The sequence below is a fragment of the Agrilus planipennis genome, unplaced genomic scaffold (genome assembly GCF_000699045.2).
Source record: "Agrilus planipennis isolate EAB-ADULT unplaced genomic scaffold, Apla_2.0 scaffold56, whole genome shotgun sequence".
Lineage (NCBI taxonomy): Eukaryota > Metazoa > Arthropoda > Insecta > Coleoptera > Buprestidae > Agrilus > Agrilus planipennis.
This window is the reverse complement of record NW_020438870.1, coordinates 441,293-459,635: the sequence shown is the minus strand read 5'-3', so window position 1 is coordinate 459,635 and position 18,343 is coordinate 441,293. Positions and strand designations below refer to the sequence as shown.

General features: G+C 30.9%; 5 protein-coding genes across 8 annotated transcripts in view; 2 read left to right on the top strand and 3 right to left on the bottom strand.

The window, feature by feature from the left end:
* The window catches only part of LOC108732659, a 40,758-nt gene extending 29,487 nt beyond the window's left edge, over positions 1-11,271 (top strand). The window contains exons 4-15 of the mRNA XM_025977150.1: positions 1,494-1,627; positions 5,504-5,690; positions 5,753-6,268; positions 6,756-7,159; positions 7,878-8,070; positions 8,132-8,308; positions 8,376-8,547; positions 8,606-8,807; positions 9,160-9,422; positions 9,657-9,813; positions 9,873-10,077; positions 10,858-11,271. Of these exons, the coding sequence (XP_025832935.1) occupies positions 1,494-1,627; positions 5,504-5,690; positions 5,753-6,268; positions 6,756-7,159; positions 7,878-8,070; positions 8,132-8,308; positions 8,376-8,547; positions 8,606-8,807; positions 9,160-9,422; positions 9,657-9,813; positions 9,873-10,077; positions 10,858-11,012 (2,765 nt within the window). The 3' untranslated portion in view covers positions 11,013-11,271. The remainder of the gene's footprint in view (positions 1-1,493; positions 1,628-5,503; positions 5,691-5,752; positions 6,269-6,755; positions 7,160-7,877; positions 8,071-8,131; positions 8,309-8,375; positions 8,548-8,605; positions 8,808-9,159; positions 9,423-9,656; positions 9,814-9,872; positions 10,078-10,857) is intronic.
* LOC112905205 lies at positions 117-928 on the top strand. Its single transcript, XM_025977164.1, has 2 exons — positions 117-327; positions 390-928. The coding sequence occupies exons 1-2, from the start codon at positions 240-242 to the stop codon at positions 911-913; spliced, it is 612 nt and encodes a 203-aa protein (XP_025832949.1). The 5' UTR covers positions 117-239; the 3' UTR covers positions 914-928.
* LOC108732681 (transmembrane emp24 domain-containing protein 5) lies at positions 10,114-13,764 on the bottom strand. Of its 2 annotated transcripts, XM_018463620.1 has the most exons (5): positions 13,671-13,764; positions 12,950-13,212; positions 12,459-12,722; positions 12,084-12,343; positions 10,114-10,270 (listed from the first exon to the last, which is right to left on the bottom strand). In XM_018463620.1, exons 2-4 carry the CDS (start codon positions 13,157-13,159, stop codon positions 12,116-12,118), a joined length of 702 nt encoding a protein of 233 aa, XP_018319122.1. In that variant the 5' UTR covers positions 13,160-13,212; positions 13,671-13,764; the 3' UTR covers positions 10,114-10,270; positions 12,084-12,115. The 2 variants fall into 2 exon arrangements, with proteins under 2 accessions (XP_018319122.1, XP_018319121.1); XM_018463619.1 differs by lacking the exon at positions 10,114-10,270 and having other exon boundaries at positions 11,657-12,343; positions 13,671-13,762.
* A 781-nt stretch (positions 13,765-14,545) lies between these two features.
* Positions 14,546-16,165, bottom strand: LOC108732718 (probable serine hydrolase). Of its 3 annotated transcripts, none has more exons than XM_018463673.1 (3): positions 15,812-16,158; positions 15,468-15,588; positions 14,546-15,218 (listed from the first exon to the last, which is right to left on the bottom strand). In XM_018463673.1, the coding sequence occupies exons 1-3, from the start codon at positions 15,986-15,988 to the stop codon at positions 14,749-14,751; spliced, it is 768 nt and encodes a 255-aa protein (XP_018319175.1). In that variant the 5' UTR covers positions 15,989-16,158; the 3' UTR covers positions 14,546-14,748. The 3 variants fall into 3 exon arrangements, with proteins under 3 accessions (XP_018319175.1, XP_018319174.1, XP_018319176.1); XM_018463674.1 differs by having other exon boundaries at positions 15,077-15,218; positions 15,436-15,588; positions 15,812-16,165; XM_018463672.1 differs by having other exon boundaries at positions 14,546-15,588; positions 15,812-16,156.
* Positions 16,166-16,442: 277 nt separating this feature from the next.
* LOC108732717 (probable serine hydrolase) lies at positions 16,443-18,275 on the bottom strand. Its single transcript, XM_018463671.2, has 2 exons — positions 17,480-18,275; positions 16,443-17,349 (listed from the first exon to the last, which is right to left on the bottom strand). The coding sequence occupies exons 1-2, from the start codon at positions 17,684-17,686 to the stop codon at positions 16,531-16,533; spliced, it is 1,026 nt and encodes a 341-aa protein (XP_018319173.1). The 5' UTR covers positions 17,687-18,275; the 3' UTR covers positions 16,443-16,530.
* Between the last annotated feature and the right edge of the window lie 68 nt (positions 18,276-18,343).

The window sequence follows — 18,343 nt, the reverse complement described above, 5'->3', positions numbered from 1 at the left end:
CATAAAACGATTAATAACTATTAGTCAGTATTGTATTTTTATATATATTACAAATTTCAAAATCAATGAATTTCTTAATAAAATAATTATTTTCTTGTAGTTTAATCTCTCAAAATTTCAAATAATTCCTTTTACTGCAGATTAACAGAGGCATCAATATTACTGATACCCAATTACCAGAGCCGCCTTCTAGTCAACAATACAAATTCACAAAATTTGCCGCATCTGCAGGTAAAAAGATGAAAAAGTTAAAAAGAAATTTTACCCACAATGACATCGCCATTTGGATGGCTAGACGTTTTTCTGGGGTCGACGCCGACATAACAGGTAAAACAAATTAACACTTCTCCAAATTTCCTAGTACTACTGATTCTGCCTTAAATTTCTAGAGGAAAAGACAAAAGATGACAAAACAGAGTCATCTCAAAAAGTAAACGTATCCCAAGAATACGAGGTATCAAAATCCATGTATAACATAACACAAGAAGTTAAACTGAGATATCCCGAGCGTTGTGTGGATTCTGGAAACGTGACATATCAAAACGTCGAATTTTCATCTACCGATAATTCCGACCAGACTGCAAGTGACAGAAGTAAAAATAGTACAATCAAAAAGTCTAGATTTTTAGAAAAGTTCAGGAAGAGCATCTCGTTGTCTGCAGATTCTGCTAACGAATTGACTCAACAGCTAAATAAACCTCGCAGTACTTTCTATCTCACTAGTGAAATTGAATTAAGTGATAATTTAGTCACAGACATGGGCTCTAAGTCTAGTTTGAATTCATTAGGCAACGACAAAAAGAATTCACCGAAACACAGTGTCGAACAAAACTCTAGGAATTCTGTTACTATCCGGCCCAAATGCCCTCCGCCTCCCGTACCAGTTGATAACAATCTACACATAGGTAAGTGACAACTCGAAGTTTGTTAAAGTAATAATGAAGTTAAAAAAGGAGAACTTGCTTGTCCTAAGTTTTTTTGCTGATTTTACTAGGTAATGTTTTCCCCTTTTAACTTCATTCTAATTTTGTCTATGTTCTGACGCCCTTTTAACTTTATCTACCCCTGCAATACATAAACTAAAATTTATAGCATTTTATTGTTTTATCCAAGTCATACTAGATATTTGGTTAATTAATTCTGCTTCAATAATCACATTAAACTTATGGAAAGTTGCTTTGATTTTTTTGATGAAGACATTGAGCATATTTTTAATTAATTATTCTCTAATCCTCCAACATTTGCTGCCAGTCAAAATAAAGACTAAAGCTAAACAAAGTCTCCCAACATAATTTTCTCCTTTTTTATTACGTTATTAGACAAAAATTAAAATAGTCTATGAATTAAGGGATTGTTTTCTTTTCATTATAGTCTGGATGAGAAAATAAAAAAAATAGATTTCACAGAATTTCTTTTATATGGGTTCTTATCGTGCAACGAACTATTTAGTATATGTTCCATTGATTTTGACGCAAATTTTAATATTGTTTCAGATGGGGAGAGCGATTTGGACCATCATTACGAAAGTCTACCCGAACGAAAAGATGAATCTCTACAAATTGCCGAAGATTTTGATTCATTCGAAAGTGATAGTGAATCCGAAAACAGCTTTGCTAAAACTGACCGAGTAAGTACCTACTGATATGTAACAGGTGAAAGTCGTATTGAAGTTCACGTGTTTCTCGCGAACTAAACCAGTTTCAGTCGTGTACGCGGATGCATAGTTAAAAAAATAGGAAAACTTGTATTTGTTTTATTGCCATTGTTTCTTCCGCNTTAAAAAATTAAACTAGTAATAAATATTTCAATTCTTTAGTTAGATTATTTAAATGATAATCTGGCACTCAAAGAAATATTACCATAGTATTGCTTTATCTTTCACCGATTACCGATATGATTTTTCTTGCAAATAATAATCGAACCCCACTTGCGATAATATTAATGAACACTTTTTATCTAATGAACATATTTTGTTTTTGTCCCGATTTATCAGTTTCATGATATCTAAAAATCAAACAGCTCGCACTGGGATCTGCAAAATAGGCATACCTACACCATCTAGTGGGAAAGCTTGCAATTAGAATAAGGAACAAATTTACATAAGAATATTGCCCACAGTGCCATGCTCCAAGGGTCGCAAAACTGTTTATTAAAATCATAAAAGGCGTTAAATAAAAGAAAATATTTTTGATAACGTAGTTCGCGAAAACGACAACAAAAACCTTAAAATGTGCTTGCATTATTTTCTGATGCAAACTAGCTGTTTTACATAGATTTAAAAGATACTTTTTAAAGAAGGAAAGTTAACTAGAAACTTCGCTGAAAGCAACAGCTATCAAAGAAGATAATTCCGGAATGAAAATTTATTCACTGTAGTGTGTATATTATATAAATAGTAGGCACTAAAATTCACAGTTCCTGAAGGTTCACTTTTACGTATGGTTTTTCCGAATTGTGTAATATGCCCGACATTACATACGCGTCCTTAATTTTGAGGGTTTTGTCGTCCCAAACCTAACCGTTTTAAATAGTCCACAACTGCACGGTACGTTCCCTTATCAGCGCCATGTTTTTTAGGCTCTTCCCATTTGAAAGTCCCCAACAGTTTTTTATTTACGTACCCGATGGTATACTTAAATTGCTAACAACAGTCAATTGATAACTAAAAAAGCGCCTTTTTGTGCGTACGTTAATGATAGAGCGGACTTCTTAAACCGGTAACCGATACGAAAACTTTCATGATAATACTCGGGCAAGCGTTAAAGAAAAAGCAAATTTTAAAAGGAAATTGCTAATCATTCTTTCGCATTTCGTACACACATGTATCTGCCAGTATTAAATTACAATCGCGTTTTATAAAATATGCTTCGACAGCAATAAATGTTTTCCAATTAGTCAGTTGTACTACGAAAACAAGAGAACAAATAAAATTGCAGTAAAGAACGGTGCAGTGCGTTTGAATTCCTGTGTGCATTACAAAACGACAGCTGATTTCGACATGTTGAAACTTAAAAAACGAATTATTACAAGGTACAAGAATAGAAAATACTTGCATTGGAGAGCAAAAGCAAGGAGACTAAAATTACAATTGGAAAAGGTAACTATAATTGAATGTGGATTTTTATATAGATGCATACATACGGCGTTTAAACTTCAGGACTAAATTCAGGACTGTTACGTTAACGACTGCATTTTTTGTTTTAATTAATAAGCACGTGAATATAATTAAAAATAATAATCGTGAAAATGTAATTATTCTTGAATTTTATTCTAACTGAAGGTACTTCCGATCATTTAAATAATGTTTAGTCAATGCTTTTTTTTATTAATTACATATTTACGGAAAAGCTAGGCATTTAGTGTTGCCAGTCAGATAATGCTGCTATTGTGTTAAAAGGTCGGTAAAACGTATCTACTTAATGATCTAATACGTAACGAAGTTGCAATCAAGGTCGAATCAGTTTTATTGTTAAATTTTGCTTGCCTTGTACTTAAATACTTATGAGAATTCTTTAATACGATTTTCAATTACTTTCTGTTACGTTTTTCGAGAAGCAAAACAAATTACATATTATTGCAAATTAATTTTTCATGCGTTTTGATTCACGCACTTAAAAATTTCAAAGAACCGCCTCCTTCAGAAGAACGAGTATGCATAGAAAAATATCACAAAGTGGGGGGGTAATTTAAATTCAAAAGGAGTTATGTATATAGTTTCTTTTTTTTAATATTGCATTTAAACAGTCACTGTTTTAATTAATATCATTATTAAAAATTGCATTACATATCTTCTATAGATTTTTGAACAAAATTTTACATGCATATATTTTGATTGCCCTGAAAATAATCAACTTTATTGTGACCCCCTAATATTTATCTTTGAAAATTACTATTAGACGTCATTTTGCTTTGATACGAAACATCTCAGAAACGTACTGTAATATTGTAATTTCATGCATTAGTTGCTTTGATTTTTTTGATGAAGACATTGAGCATATTTTTAATTAATTATTCTCTAATCCTCCAACATTTGCTGCCAGTCAAAATAAAGACTAAAGCTAAACAAAGTCTCCCAACATAATTTTCTCCTTTTTTCTTTCCGTTTGTAGCGAATTATTCCATTACAGCGAATGGCTGTTTTATTAATGAGTTTATTACGATCGTAAGATAAATCTACCTAACTAAAGTAATGTTTACTTGTCTACGTTATAAAGAGTTTTTGTTTTGACTAACATGGACAGCTCATAGTTTGGAGTCGACCCATAGGAGTCGATATAGGTCACATTGGGAGTATGTTCTACTGGATAAATTCGGAAAATTCCCAAGAAACCCAAACAGTTATAGTTTAAATTAATAGTTTTTTCTTCTCTACCCCCTCCTCCCCCAGTCTACTGACCGGCGACGCCCTTAATGGCGTACATGTAGATATATTTGATAAGATTTGGAACCTTTGTCAAACTAACATTTGGTCGGTATTTCTCTTTTTAATTAATTGCCAGTTTTGATTCTAATAAAACGCAAAATAATTAAATCCAGTTGAATATGGACGAGCGCTGTTCAACAGGGAAGTGTCTTTTCTAAGTGACTTAAAGCATTTCGTTCAGTTTCTTCAACTTTTCTTTACAACGCATCATGCAGTCTTCTCTTTAAAGATTTTATCATACTTATAGCTCATTCAACTGTAACGAAGAAACTGCAGTACAACGTACATGTAATCTATTGTGTCTATTATATGCTAATGCAATTTCGTTGCTTCTTTCAAATTTTATTTTATTTAGATACATTTTTTTTGGCATAGCGAATGTGTTGTTAAACCAAAACATTTTAATGGTTGTAACTGGTTTTTCCATGTCAACAATCTCCCGTAACTCTCATCACGAATGTTTAGGTCATCGACTTTTTATGCGCTGAATGCCAATTCGTACACTTTCTTACAAACAACTCTACCGCGTTTAGACAACGAATGAACCTACCTCATTATGTTTGCAAATAATTTTGCATGGCTAATGTCCACTTGTTTTCAATATTTATAGCATGCAGAAGAAAGAAGAATAGGTACTCTACCATCGATTACAAATTACGAATCCTTACACAAACAGATTTTCGATAGGTTCATTTTCACATTTTGTGAAAATTTTATACTGATAGAGAAATAGTAAGGTATACCTGAAAGGTTGCTTTCTATTGGATATTTATTTTTATTATCTGTGTATACTAGGGTGTTTCAAACAAAATTTTTAATTTTTTTTTCTAACTTACCCCCTCAAATGTTTCTGTTTGATGTAAAAAAAATCCGCGCCAAACATGAGCCCTATAGCTCAAATCTAAGGGGTCGCTATTTTTATTTTAGTTTCCCATTTAATTAACATAGGAAAAATTCTTTTTTGTTTTAAATTGAATTTACACATAATNACAAATTTCAAAATCAATGAATTTCTTAATAAAATAATTATTTTCTTGTAGTTTAATCTCTCAAAATTTCAAATAATTCCTTTTACTGCAGATTAACAGAGGCATCAATATTACTGATACCCAATTACCAGAGCCGCCTTCTAGTCAACAATACAAATTCACAAAATTTGCCGCATCTGCAGGTAAAAAGATGAAAAAGTTAAAAAGAAATTTTACCCACAATGACATCGCCATTTGGATGGCTAGACGTTTTTCTGGGGTCGACGCCGACATAACAGGTAAAACAAATTAACACTTCTCCAAATTTCCTAGTACTACTGATTCTGCCTTAAATTTCTAGAGGAAAAGACAAAAGATGACAAAACAGAGTCATCTCAAAAAGTAAACGTATCCCAAGAATACGAGGTATCAAAATCCATGTATAACATAACACAAGAAGTTAAACTGAGATATCCCGAGCGTTGTGTGGATTCTGGAAACGTGACATATCAAAACGTCGAATTTTCATCTACCGATAATTCCGACCAGACTGCAAGTGACAGAAGTAAAAATAGTACAATCAAAAAGTCTAGATTTTTAGAAAAGTTCAGGAAGAGCATCTCGTTGTCTGCAGATTCTGCTAACGAATTGACTCAACAGCTAAATAAACCTCGCAGTACTTTCTATCTCACTAGTGAAATTGAATTAAGTGATAATTTAGTCACAGACATGGGCTCTAAGTCTAGTTTGAATTCATTAGGCAACGACAAAAAGAATTCACCGAAACACAGTGTCGAACAAAACTCTAGGAATTCTGTTACTATCCGGCCCAAATGCCCTCCGCCTCCCGTACCAGTTGATAACAATCTACACATAGGTAAGTGACAACTCGAAGTTTGTTAAAGTAATAATGAAGTTAAAAAAGGAGAACTTGCTTGTCCTAAGTTTTTTTGCTGATTTTACTAGGTAATGTTTTCCCCTTTTAACTTCATTCTAATTTTGTCTATGTTCTGACGCCCTTTTAACTTTATCTACCCCTGCAATACATAAACTAAAATTTATAGCATTTTATTGTTTTATCCAAGTCATACTAGATATTTGGTTAATTAATTCTGCTTCAATAATCACATTAAACTTATGGAAATATTTGAAATAATAATTATAATTGGGCAAATCAAATAATGATATTCGATTCGAATTTAATAATACAGAAAAAATGCGAATTATCTTAAAACAACTCCATTTATTTGTAAAAAATCGAAGCATAATTTCAAATATTTTCCAAATTCGATTCCATTCAAACGCTATCGCATACCCCCAAATATATGCCTTACTAATAAGATATTTATTTACTTTCTTTAAAGATAAAAAATCTACTAGTAAGTCAACATCATCCTGGTACTCAGATTATAGTCTTTTCAAAAGTACGGAAATTATTAACAAAAGTCCTTCGACAAGTTGGTATGCCGAAATAGGTCTTTACAACACTTCAGGAAGTACTCCTAGCACGAGTTCCGCCGAAAATAGTGGAACCAACACCAACATTAACATCCAAAATAACGTAAACGAAAATTTGGATCAGAAAATTAACGAACAGTATTACAATTTCAAGAACAAAGAAGAAAGCAACTATTACAACGGAAGTATTGACAGCTTTAGCAGCAGCGAAACCAAGACTGAAAATAATTTAGATGTACCTCACACCGATATACAGTTACATTTGGAAGATGAGCCGTTATATCAGTTCTATAATGCTGCAATCTTGGAGGTAAGAAAACTCCTAGTGTGTCATCTCAAAATTTTATTAAACCATCCGTTATTACCAGAAACCGAGCTTAAAATTTGACAAAGGAATATTTATCTGAAAAACTACTCATCATTATCATAAGGTCGTCAGTCCTAAGACTGGTTGGACACGTACCTCCACTCTTTTCTATCCTGAGCTAATCTTCGCATTTTCCTGAAACTAGAACAACCTATTTACGAACAGTAATCTAATCTTTGTCTACCTCTACCCCTCCTAACTCCTGTTTCTGCCTCTAATATGTCTCTGACTAGACCTTCAACCTGAAAAGGTGTCCTACTAACCTATCTCGCCTATTTCTTATTGACTTCCATAGAGTCCTGTCTTCTCCTATTCTTTCTAATATCACTTCTTTCTAACTACTAATATACAAAAATACAAAATTTGTTATAATTTTACGAAAACTTTAATAAAGATACTAATTTTTAGAGTTTGTTCTGTCTACTATAAGCTATTTCTTGCACCACGGTAATATCTTTATTAATTAAATAGAAAAGGCTAAGTAAACTATTTATTTCCTTTTTAATTCTACCTAAAGGGTATAGATATATCTTGAAAACAGACTTAGTAAAGTCCTGACCCTTCACTCCAAACCTAAGCATCGATAAGAATCATAATCATTGAGATTTAAATAATAATCCAGTATGTTTTCAAACTTGGACAGAAAGAAAATATTTTTTAGGTTGTTTGCAAAGACGCCACTTCGAATTTTGACTACGATGGTTACGAAGAAGTTGGTGAAAGACAAAATTACGAAACGTACTCAGGCTCAAGACCAACTGCAATGCAAATTATAGCACCAAATCGTAATGGCGTTACGGTTGCACGGACCTTGTGGTGCGAAATACCCGAAGTTCTCCAGTCCACAGTGCTAAGTAAGTTATTTTGGTAATTTCTAATTTTTATAGTCAACAAGAATAATTACTTTTTTCACAGGTACACTGAGTACGCATCAAAAGAAAATTCAAGAAGCCAAATTTGAAATGATGACTTCTGAAGCTTCATATTTGAACTCTTTAAGTGTTTTAACCGATCATTTCATTAAAAATCTGGATAAAAGTGAATTATTGACACAGGAAGAGAAGGAAATTTTATATGGGAAAATTCCTGCTGGTAATTTTCTACATGTACGCTTACGTTTTCTTTATTTTTAACTGTATTTTTTTCTTTTGATTTTTAGTAAAGAAATGTTCCGAGAAACTATTACTAGATTTGGAAAAATGTTGGCAGGATAATATTTTACTTCATGGTATATGTGAAATTGTTCAAAAACATACCGAGGAAAATTTTTACGTCTACGTTTCATACTGCGAAAATCAAATTTTATTAAATCGAACATTACAGCTAATAAAGTACGTTTAATTACACAGTTGTTATGTAAACGGGGTTAATATGTATTATTTCTTTTAGAGATCGACCAAACTGCCAAGAGTTGTTAAAACATTTGGAATCTAGTCATGCATGTCAATCATTGACGCTTTATTCTTTTTTAATGCTTCCAATGCAAAGAATTACCCGATGGCCCCTTCTTTTAGATGCCCTTTTAAAACGATTATCTCCACAGGACAGTGAATTCCTTCCTTGCCAACATGCATTGGCCACGATAAATAAGGTACTTAATTTTTGGTTTGCTTATACAAAGCACGACTTTACACAGTATAAATGTATTTTACACTATATATATTCATCGTTTATACAACAAATGAAAGTTATAATTTATTAAATTCTACCATTTCTTACGTATCTCATTTTTTTTTTCGGTATAAGTCGTAAATTTTGATGAAAATCACATGAAAAAGTTGTAAGCTAATTTTGTAAACATTTCTTGTGTCTTAAAGGTTGTAATTTATTCTCTAATGCTTTAAACCATAAAACGATTAATTCTATCTATTACCCTTAAAATCTAAACATAAACTATCTCGCACACCCCTTGTTTTTAACATGGCATAATTGTTTTATTTCAGATCGTTACTCAATGTAACGAAGGTGCTCGAAGAATGGAAAGAATAACAGAAATGAAAAAAATCGAAGATCAATTAGAATTCAGTAAAAATATGGCCCCTTTCAAAATAGCAATTGAAAATCGATGGCTAGTTAGATCGGGACCTGTTACTCAAATGGTAGCAAGAAATGACGACAGCAAACTTACTTTTGGCAAAAGATTCTTAAAAATTCCTCTCTATCTATTTCTATTTAACGATATGCTAATTGTCACCAAATCTAAAGGGTAAGTCAGATAATGTTAATATCCTGGAAATTTGTCAATTGCTTATTTTTGGAACTTTGAAACCGTCTTTGACTCATATATTACAATCTAGGATTCCTAGATAATAATTTTTGTTGTATATTGTAATTAATAATTTAATTAATTGCTGCATTAAACTGAAATTCAAATGCACTATTATCATAGTGTCAACTATGTTTTTATTATTTTGCTTATTATTTTTTTATCGTTTGTTAGAGACGATTCGTATAACATTTTACATTACTGTATGAGGAGTTATATCGAATTAAATATAAACGAAATAATACCATCAATGCCTACAAAAGACGTGCAGGGAAGAAATTTATTTTTTCTAACGTTACTAGAAAATCATGATGGTAAAACGGTAGAAATGGTAAGTTCATTATATGTAGTTTTCTACTATAATGTATAAAAAATATTATATTCTTTTAGTTATTGTCTTGTGCTAGTGAAAGCGATAGAGAAAGATGGATAGAGGCTTTATCTCAGCCAAAATCCGAGGATCCCAATGAGACATTATATGAATGTTGGGATTGTCCTCAGGTGACTGTTGTTCATTCGTATGTAGCAAATCAACCTGATGAATTGAGTTTGTCACGAGGAGACGTTCTAAACGTGACAAGGAAAATGGCAGATGGTACGTCACGGTTTGGTTATTAAAATTAAAATAAAAACTAAGAAATAAACCTACACGGTTATAGAACATACCTCTAAAGATTATAGACATGCAACTTCTCCTTTTAACTTCCTTTTTACGTCTTTTTTCACAACTTTCTTCTATTCCTCTCTTTTCCAACTAATTCTTCCTGTTTTTGATTAATTTCGCTTTTCTAAAAGTTACGACAGAATATAATTATAAATCTTATGAGAATTTGCAAAACAGTATCTGAAATCTTTAACGCAAAATTTATACATAAATTACTTTTTACAAAAAACTTCGAAAATGAAAAATTAGAATTGGAACAAACAATTAAATTTCAAAAACAAATTAAACGAGCACATTTAAAGTATGAAACATTCAAAAGATAATTGCAATAAGGCCAGAAAATTTGTTAATGAATTAGTATGCATTGTTCTTGAGTACTAGCAGTATAAACGAAAAGTGTAATTAATTTCATAAATTACATGAAACAGTCAACAGAGGTAAAAATTTAAAGAAAAATTATCAAAGAAACATTAAAAAATCACATGGCCGAATTAAAAAAAAAATAAATAAATATAATCTAATGTTCACTTGAATTGTCCAAATTTTTCATATTATTTCCCCTATTTTTTAGAAAAAAAGGGGGTTGCATCTCTAAAGTAATAACAAGAAAAATCCACACTTATTTACTTTGGTGGCTCATATTCCCAAAAAATTGTAGTGAATTAAATACATAATTATAAATTGTATATAAAGTTATGTCCTTTATTTCAGGTTGGTATCATGGGGAAAGAATTCGAGATGGTCAAAGTGGGTGGTTTCCTTCTAATTATACCGTCGAAGTAGCTAACCCCCACGTAAGAGCGAGAAACTTAAGACAAAGATATAGACTGTTGGCCTTATCAGAGAGTTATTTAAAGTCAAAATAATTAATTGTAAGCCATCAAGTGGTTTTAATGTGTCAAAAATTGTTTAATGTAAATAATAATAAATAAATACCCCGTGTGTATAGCGCTGTTGTATAAATTGTTAATCTCTGAAATATTTTGATATCTACATATGTATATTTGTATTTTGGTGATATTATGCACACACTTATGTGGCACATTTATTCTATGTTGGCGTGTGTCGCAAAATGAAAATGAATTGCGTTTATATTATATTTTCAAATAAATATTTCTTTTTAATCTAGACTAGTTTAATTTTAAATCTCAAAAATTTATGCACGTAAAAGCACCAAACATAATTGTAAATGTCACAATTTAATTTTTGTGTCATGTACGATTTCTTTTAAGAGTTTTCAAACGTAGCTTTCTATTTTACAAAAAATCATTGCTATTTATTAAATAACTTAAAACCCCTACCGTTTTATTTGTATTGACGCCTAACTAAAATAAATCATATACTTAAAAAGCAGTACAATTTCTGTTGCAATATTTAAAGATAAATCAGTTACAATAGCAGTAACTTTTACAAATATTTTGGAACTTACATGCTCATTCCTATCCAACCACGAGTTTTAAGTTTAATTAAAAATAAAGGAAATAAAGTTTCTCATAACAAAAAATCTGAATATTTTTCAAAAATAACGACTGTCATGTTTTATTTTCAGACCCTGTATATGCATACAATAATTTTACACGATTTCAAATTAATAAAAAACTTTTAGTAAAATACGTGTAGTACACCAGTAAATATATAAACGATCTCCAATATTAACAAAAAACAGTACAAAAAAAAATAATTAGATTTTTGTAAGAAAAAAATGTATAAAAGTTTTAAAGTTTTCCACACACAACAATATTGATCACAGAAATGCTTCTTCCCATTATGAATGGGTAAATGCAAATTATACTGATGCCTGTGTAAAATTGTGACTGCCCAATTAAAAAAAGAATTATAAAATTAATTACATAATTACATGGACTATGAATTAATGGCAACATTTACAAATGAACGGTTAGAAGTTGTCAACGCGAAAACATATTCAGATCACTTACATTTTCCAAAAATAATGCACCAATAAACGGTATTAAATTCTTGTTTTGCTGGAACCAGATTTTGTGTCAAAAAGTTTTTTCACAAAGTAGACTTGAAGTGCTGTGGTTCCCACAATAACTAAAATTTGTATTAATGACCACCTAAACACATACGAGTTGTTGGCAGTTAAAAGATTATAATCACGACTTTCCAAGCCTCTTGAATGGTGGAGAAATTGAAGCATTGTGTTTATATTCATTTCTGCAGTCCTTATTGTAGTCTAAAAATAACATAAAGAAAAACTAATTATTTTATTAAATAGACAAAAGAAGATATAATCTAAAACTTTTGAAGGAAATATAACTGAACAACTAATTCATATTTATGATCCTTACCGTAAAATTTTCCATATTCATATTGGTGGCTTCAATTTCTTTAGCATACTTGTCCCACAGATCATATCTTACTACAGTCAAGTAAAGGTTAACAAGTTTGTCAGCAAACCTCGAGAATTGGTTATCAATGCAAACAGAATAATAACCACCTACAGAGGTTTGATCTTGATATTCACCGTTAGCTTTCCATTGATAAGGATGGACTATTTGGCCAGAGGGATGTCGAACAGCAAAACCAGCCATACCATCGCCCCCTCTTAAGACCTATTAATTAAAAGTAAATAGAAATAAATTTACATTTTTACAAAGCATTATAGAAAAACTTATTGTTATCATTTGTTTTATAAACATTTGTTAAAAGGGTGAAAAATATGTGACACAAGCCACTTCAAGTTTTTCAACTTTAAAGATAAGTTATTATTGTTATCTTATCTTATGAGTTAAAACGAGTGTAAATTATTGAAATTCACGTTAAATATTTATTAACATACCTGAAAGCTAACATAAAATGTTGCTCCGGGGTTAACATATTGAAAATAGCAATCTTCTTTACCAGGGTCTATGTGAACCTTATAATCCATAGCAACGGCAGGTAAATCTTCGTACCAAGGAACACTTGGGGATGTTGCCCAGATTAAATTGCAATTTGTAATTAATAATAACAAAAACATATGCAAATACGTGGCAATTTTGATCAACATTTCGAGTTTTCACAAGTCTTGGTGGTTGCAGAATTAAACCATTTCTCTGGCGTCTGCAAGGAGTAGAAGAGCAGTCAAAACGAACTTAAACGAATTACGCCGGACATACTCGTAATTACAAAAGTCTCCTGTTTAAAAAATTTAAATGACTGATTATAACAAATTATTGCTGTTTTGCTATACTTATCATTAAACTAACAATAATTAGTGACTTAAACAATCTCAACAAATAAGACTGTAAAAGGATAGCAAAAAACAGAATCATTAAAAATCAAAAAATCAAATAAAAAGTAAAAGGGCCTTAAAATCGACAAAACTGATTATTAAGTTTTGTTTACTTAAAATTGTCCGTTTTACGGTTCCTTTAACCCAATTAATATTATTCATTTGTCTCAACACTGGAAAAATTGAAAAACAAATGAAAGGAAAGTAACTACCATAATCATTAGAATAAGCAGTTCAATTATTTAATTATAAAAGCAGTTCATTTATTAAATTCAGAGAATCTTACCATTCTAAACAATCTGTTCCAATCTAAGTATGTTGGTCAAACCCAAAGAGTCATATTTTCTCTCTAAAATCGATTCTTCTTCTAAAGTTATATTAGGAAGGGGTCCACTAATAACAATTGTTTTCTGTAAAAATGAAATCGAAAATATATTAAATTGCGTCTAAATAACGTAGAATAGCGTATACATGTGAGAAATTAGGCAAAATCGAATAAAACCAAATATTTTGTGAAGAATAATAAATTAACAAATACTGGGGTCATAACTTCGGAGGAAGTATTATCGAAAATGCAAAAAACAAATAAATCGCGAAAAAAAGTATTATGAACACCGTAATAATTAGCAATAATTATTACCACTATTTTGCCAATTGTATGACTTCTAGGAAACATTTTTATTCAAACATATTTAATTTCTTACCTCCGAGAAATTAAAAACTTCGTTTGACGGCCATTGCAGTTGTAAAGTAGCGCAAGCGCATCAACTACAGGAAACAATTTCAATTTAATTCGAGGTACACTTAGTTTATTAGTTTATTTATTTCGGTGTTTATTTTTCAATTATAATTTTACTTATACAGAATCAACCCTATTACTACTACAAAATCAAAGCTCTTTCATTTTACCCTTTACCAATTGTATTCTCATAATAAAAAAGAAAAGAAACATTTAATAGTGTGCATATACAACTTCACATACACTGTTGTACACCGGGTTGCATACTGTACTGATTAATTTCTGGATTTAAAAGTAGTTTTCGCGCCAACAATTTTCTAATTTAGTTTGAATTAAAACAATAAAATACGATTTTAAAAGAGCACAGGAATTAAAATAAAAAATGAGAAATATAAAAAAATTGTTTATTGTATAGTTTTCAGCACAATATTTCATCTAAGTAATAAAATACTAATAATTTAAGGCAAATTATCGACATAATTAATTGACACGGAAATTCTTTTTGTACACTGATTATTTTTATCCTTAAAATATAAAAACAAATAATTTATAAGAAACTATTCATAATGTACTGAAAAAAAAATAACAAATTTACAATACCAATGTAGTATGTGGTTACATTTTATTACAAAAATATTTCTTTTTTTAATGGAATACCTCCTCTATTACCTGTATCATAAATTTTAAGAAAATCATTTATGTGACCTTCTACAACTTCAGGATTATTTAAATGAACATGATGAGTTCCAGGCACGTAAAAGAATTTACAACCCCTACTGCTTTTTTTAACAACTTCTAATACTTCGAAAAATTTTTCTTTATTACGATCGTATGGACTTTTATCAGCTTTCAATACTAAAATTGGACAAATTATTCTTTTGTAATACTCAACACTCTGAGTTTGATTGATTTTAGACACATTCATTGCTTTAATTCGTGGATCCCTTGTAAAGTAAAACTTATTTGGTTCAGTTTGCGATTCCTTTAGATTTCGGTAAAGCAAGTATTTACACGATTCTATTGAGACTGATCCTTTACTTCCTTCCGATAAGTTCTTTACACAATCTTCCCATGTATAAACTGGAGGTTGTAAAGCTGAGGAATTCAATTGATTATATTTTATAAATAATTCCATTTCTTTTACATTTGCCTCTAAGTCTTTGGCATTTTCCCTTAGAGAAAGGGGCTTTAAATTGTCAATACAAATAATAAAATCTACCAGATCTGGAAAGTGCACTGTAAAAAGAGCGCTTAAAATTGCACCCATGGAATGGCCCAAAAATGAAACTTTAGACCATTCGAAAAAACGTACAATTTCATATAGTAATCGCAATATATCTGTACCATGATACGTCATTCCATGGGGTATTTGTGAAGATAAGCCATGACCAGGAGCGTCTATCGCCAAAACGGGCGTTTCAAATGGTAAATATGGTATTAATCTATCAAATGTACCGGCATTATCCTAAAAGAATTCATTAGAAATTTATTAATAATCCTATCATTTAATACTTATCATTAAACAAATAAATCTGCTATATGAACTAAAGTGATTTAATATGTTACTGCATACATTAAAAAAATATTAATGAGAATTAAAATAGTCGAGTACGGTTCTGTCTTCTTTCACCGTAGACCGAAATACATTTTACGTAATAAAACCAGATAAGATTGAGTAAAACATTAACCTGCCATCCATGTAATGCTAAGATCGGCCTTTTGTCCCTGGGCCCCCACCATTTACCAGCAACGTGACCCCATTGTACAGGAATACGAATTTCACAGACTTCTCTCTTTGTGGCTATTTTGCGAGCAGCTACGGTATTTTTGTTTAAGTAACAGAAAAGCGCTTTTTTGAAGAACATTTGAACTTTTCAAAAGTTTGTACTATCCGGAATGATTCTAACTGATAACAGTGATGACGATAATATTTGTAATAAGGTGAACGAGTTCAAAGTACAAGTTTTGTTTTGGAAAGTGCTCAGTCACTTTTATTTTTTTTACTGTTACTTGGAGCGCTTGAATAACACACTATGTACGAAGTATCTACGTATACGTTTTGAGTGTTTCTTATAACTTCGAATTCTGGAATAAATTCAAAAATTATCTAAACACAAATATTCCAAGGTAAAGAAATAAACGAAGAAGTACAAAATACTTATACTACATACAACGTATTATCAGAACTATGGCAATACTTGCGATATTTAAAAGGTTTTAAAATGTTAAGAATGCAGTAAATAATGAATATAGTGCTGTTAACTTCTTTTTGGGCATACAGGAGAATAAATAATAACACAAAGATTATAATATCGATATTATGTACAACATTTATTAATCACAAAAAACCTTAACGATGATCCAGCATCATAACATTTGCTATTAATTAATTTAATTAAAATTTACATTAAAGATGTTCCTCAGCTTGAAGATTACACGAATAATACTTTTTAATAAAATTGTGAATGTGGGGACCCACTCTTTCTGGATTATTTAAGTGAACATGATGGGTTCCTCCCACTTCGAGAAAATAATAATCTTTAGTATTTTCTTTAATAATATCTAAAAGCTGATACGTAAGCGGGCTAGCACTAGAGAAATCGTTATCGTTAGCTTTAAAAACACATATTGGAAAACGCACTCTGGAAGCTTGTTCTACAATTTGTTTCTGTGAAAATGAGTGTTTTACACCAATTTTTAATCTCGGATCGCGTGTAAAATAAAAGTGATTTGGCTTCGTCTTCGAAGGCATAACATTTCTTTCTAATATATATTTGCAGTTTTCCACATCTACTGATTTACGACTGCCTTCGTGCCAAATTTCCGATAATTTTGCAGGGGTGTAACTGGGTGGTTCGGTATTTGATGCACATAGATTATCGTATTTGAGATAACGTGTTATATTTTTGCGAAAGTCTTCTGTTTTGTAGTCGTCAGTAGGAAAAGGGTGAAAGGCATCTAAGCAAATGAGGAACTCAATTCGTTCCGGAAAAAGTACTGAATAAAGATAGGACTGAATTGCTCCTAAAGAATGGCCCATTAACGATACTTTGGGCCACTTGAAATAATCCACTATCCTTTCCAAAACGACAATATAATCCATTCCGTTATACCACATTCCCAATGGCAAGCGGGAAGAATATCCATGGCCTGGAAAATCTATGGCTAAAAGGCTTACGTCCGATGGGAGATAGGGTATTAAGCGGTCAAAAGTTCCACTGTTGTCCTATATTAAAAAATTTTAAATGTCAGCGAGAATTATAGGGGGGATTCAATTGTTTTTTTTTATATATTATCATACATATTTAATTTCGACATACTATATATTAAAAATTAATTATTTTAAGACAATATACCTGCCAACCGTGGCAACTCAAAATTGGGCGTTCGTTCTGGGATCCCCACCATTTTGCAGCTATGTGACCCCATGGAACTGGAATTTTTATTTCAACGCATTCTTTCGCTATCGTTGAAAAATTTTTTAAGTTAACGCTGCTGCATTTCCGCACCGCGCTAACGATTACGTTTAAATTTAGTACACTGCGCATTGGTCGTATATTCATTGATAAAATAACGTTACGCAATTTTGACAAGTCTTACTTTACTTTTTTACGAAGTTATAACAAACAGCTCAATGTAATTTATGTTGTATATCTGGATCACAAATTAGCGCTATGACGAAAAAAACTCTTATCGGTAGTCTGCGAAAAAATACGAATTTGTAATGTTTGTAACATAGACGTACCCAGACATGCGAACTAAATTCAAGGTTGATTAACTGAATTTTTGATTCATGAAACTGTTCCTATTGTTTCGTTCAGTTCCACTTTTGTACGTCGCTTTATTAATTTTTTTCACACACTTATGCATGAAAATATTGTCTTTAATTTTTTATAATATTGCTATTTGATTATAAAATTTAGCATACTATTTTAATTTTATTTAATATAGGCGTCCTGTTCCTTGTAATATTTTGCATAATTTCCTTGATTTTTATTTTATCAATTACGCTAGATGTACGTACTTGTTACTTATAAAAATAATTAAATCAATAAAGGCAAATGATGAAAATATACCAATCAAGAATATTGAATATATAACATATAGTATCAGGATATTTCAAAAATTGTTGAAAAATAGAAATACCTGTTTGATTATTGGTTTAATAAAAGCCTTTCATTTTTATGCGCATTATACTTTCTTTTCATAAGTAATAAGAT

Coding starts and splice junctions, on each gene's coding strand:
- LOC112905205 (XM_025977164.1), top strand. CDS start 240: ATGAAAAAGTTAAAAAGAAATTTTACCCACAATGACATCGCCATTTGG. Junction 328..389: donor GGTCGACGCCGACATAACAG/GTAAAACAAATT, acceptor TTAAATTTCTAG/AGGAAAAGACAAAAGATGAC.
- LOC108732681 (XM_018463620.1), bottom strand. CDS start 13,159: ATGTTGATCAAAATTGCCACGTATTTGCATATGTTTTTGTTATTATTA. Junction 12,723..12,949: donor CATTTTATGTTAGCTTTCAG/GTATGTTAATAA, acceptor TTTAATTAATAG/GTCTTAAGAGGGGGCGATGG. Junction 12,344..12,458: donor TGAATATGGAAAATTTTACG/GTAAGGATCATA, acceptor TGTTATTTTTAG/ACTACAATAAGGACTGCAGA.
- LOC108732718 (XM_018463672.1), bottom strand. CDS start 15,988: ATGTTCTTCAAAAAAGCGCTTTTCTGTTACTTAAACAAAAATACCGTA. Junction 15,589..15,811: donor TAGCATTACATGGATGGCAG/GTTAATGTTTTA, acceptor GAATTCTTTTAG/GATAATGCCGGTACATTTGA.
- LOC108732717 (XM_018463671.2), bottom strand. CDS start 17,686: ATGAATATACGACCAATGCGCAGTGTACTAAATTTAAACGTAATCGTT. Junction 17,350..17,479: donor TGAGTTGCCACGGTTGGCAG/GTATATTGTCTT, acceptor TTTTTAATATAG/GACAACAGTGGAACTTTTGA.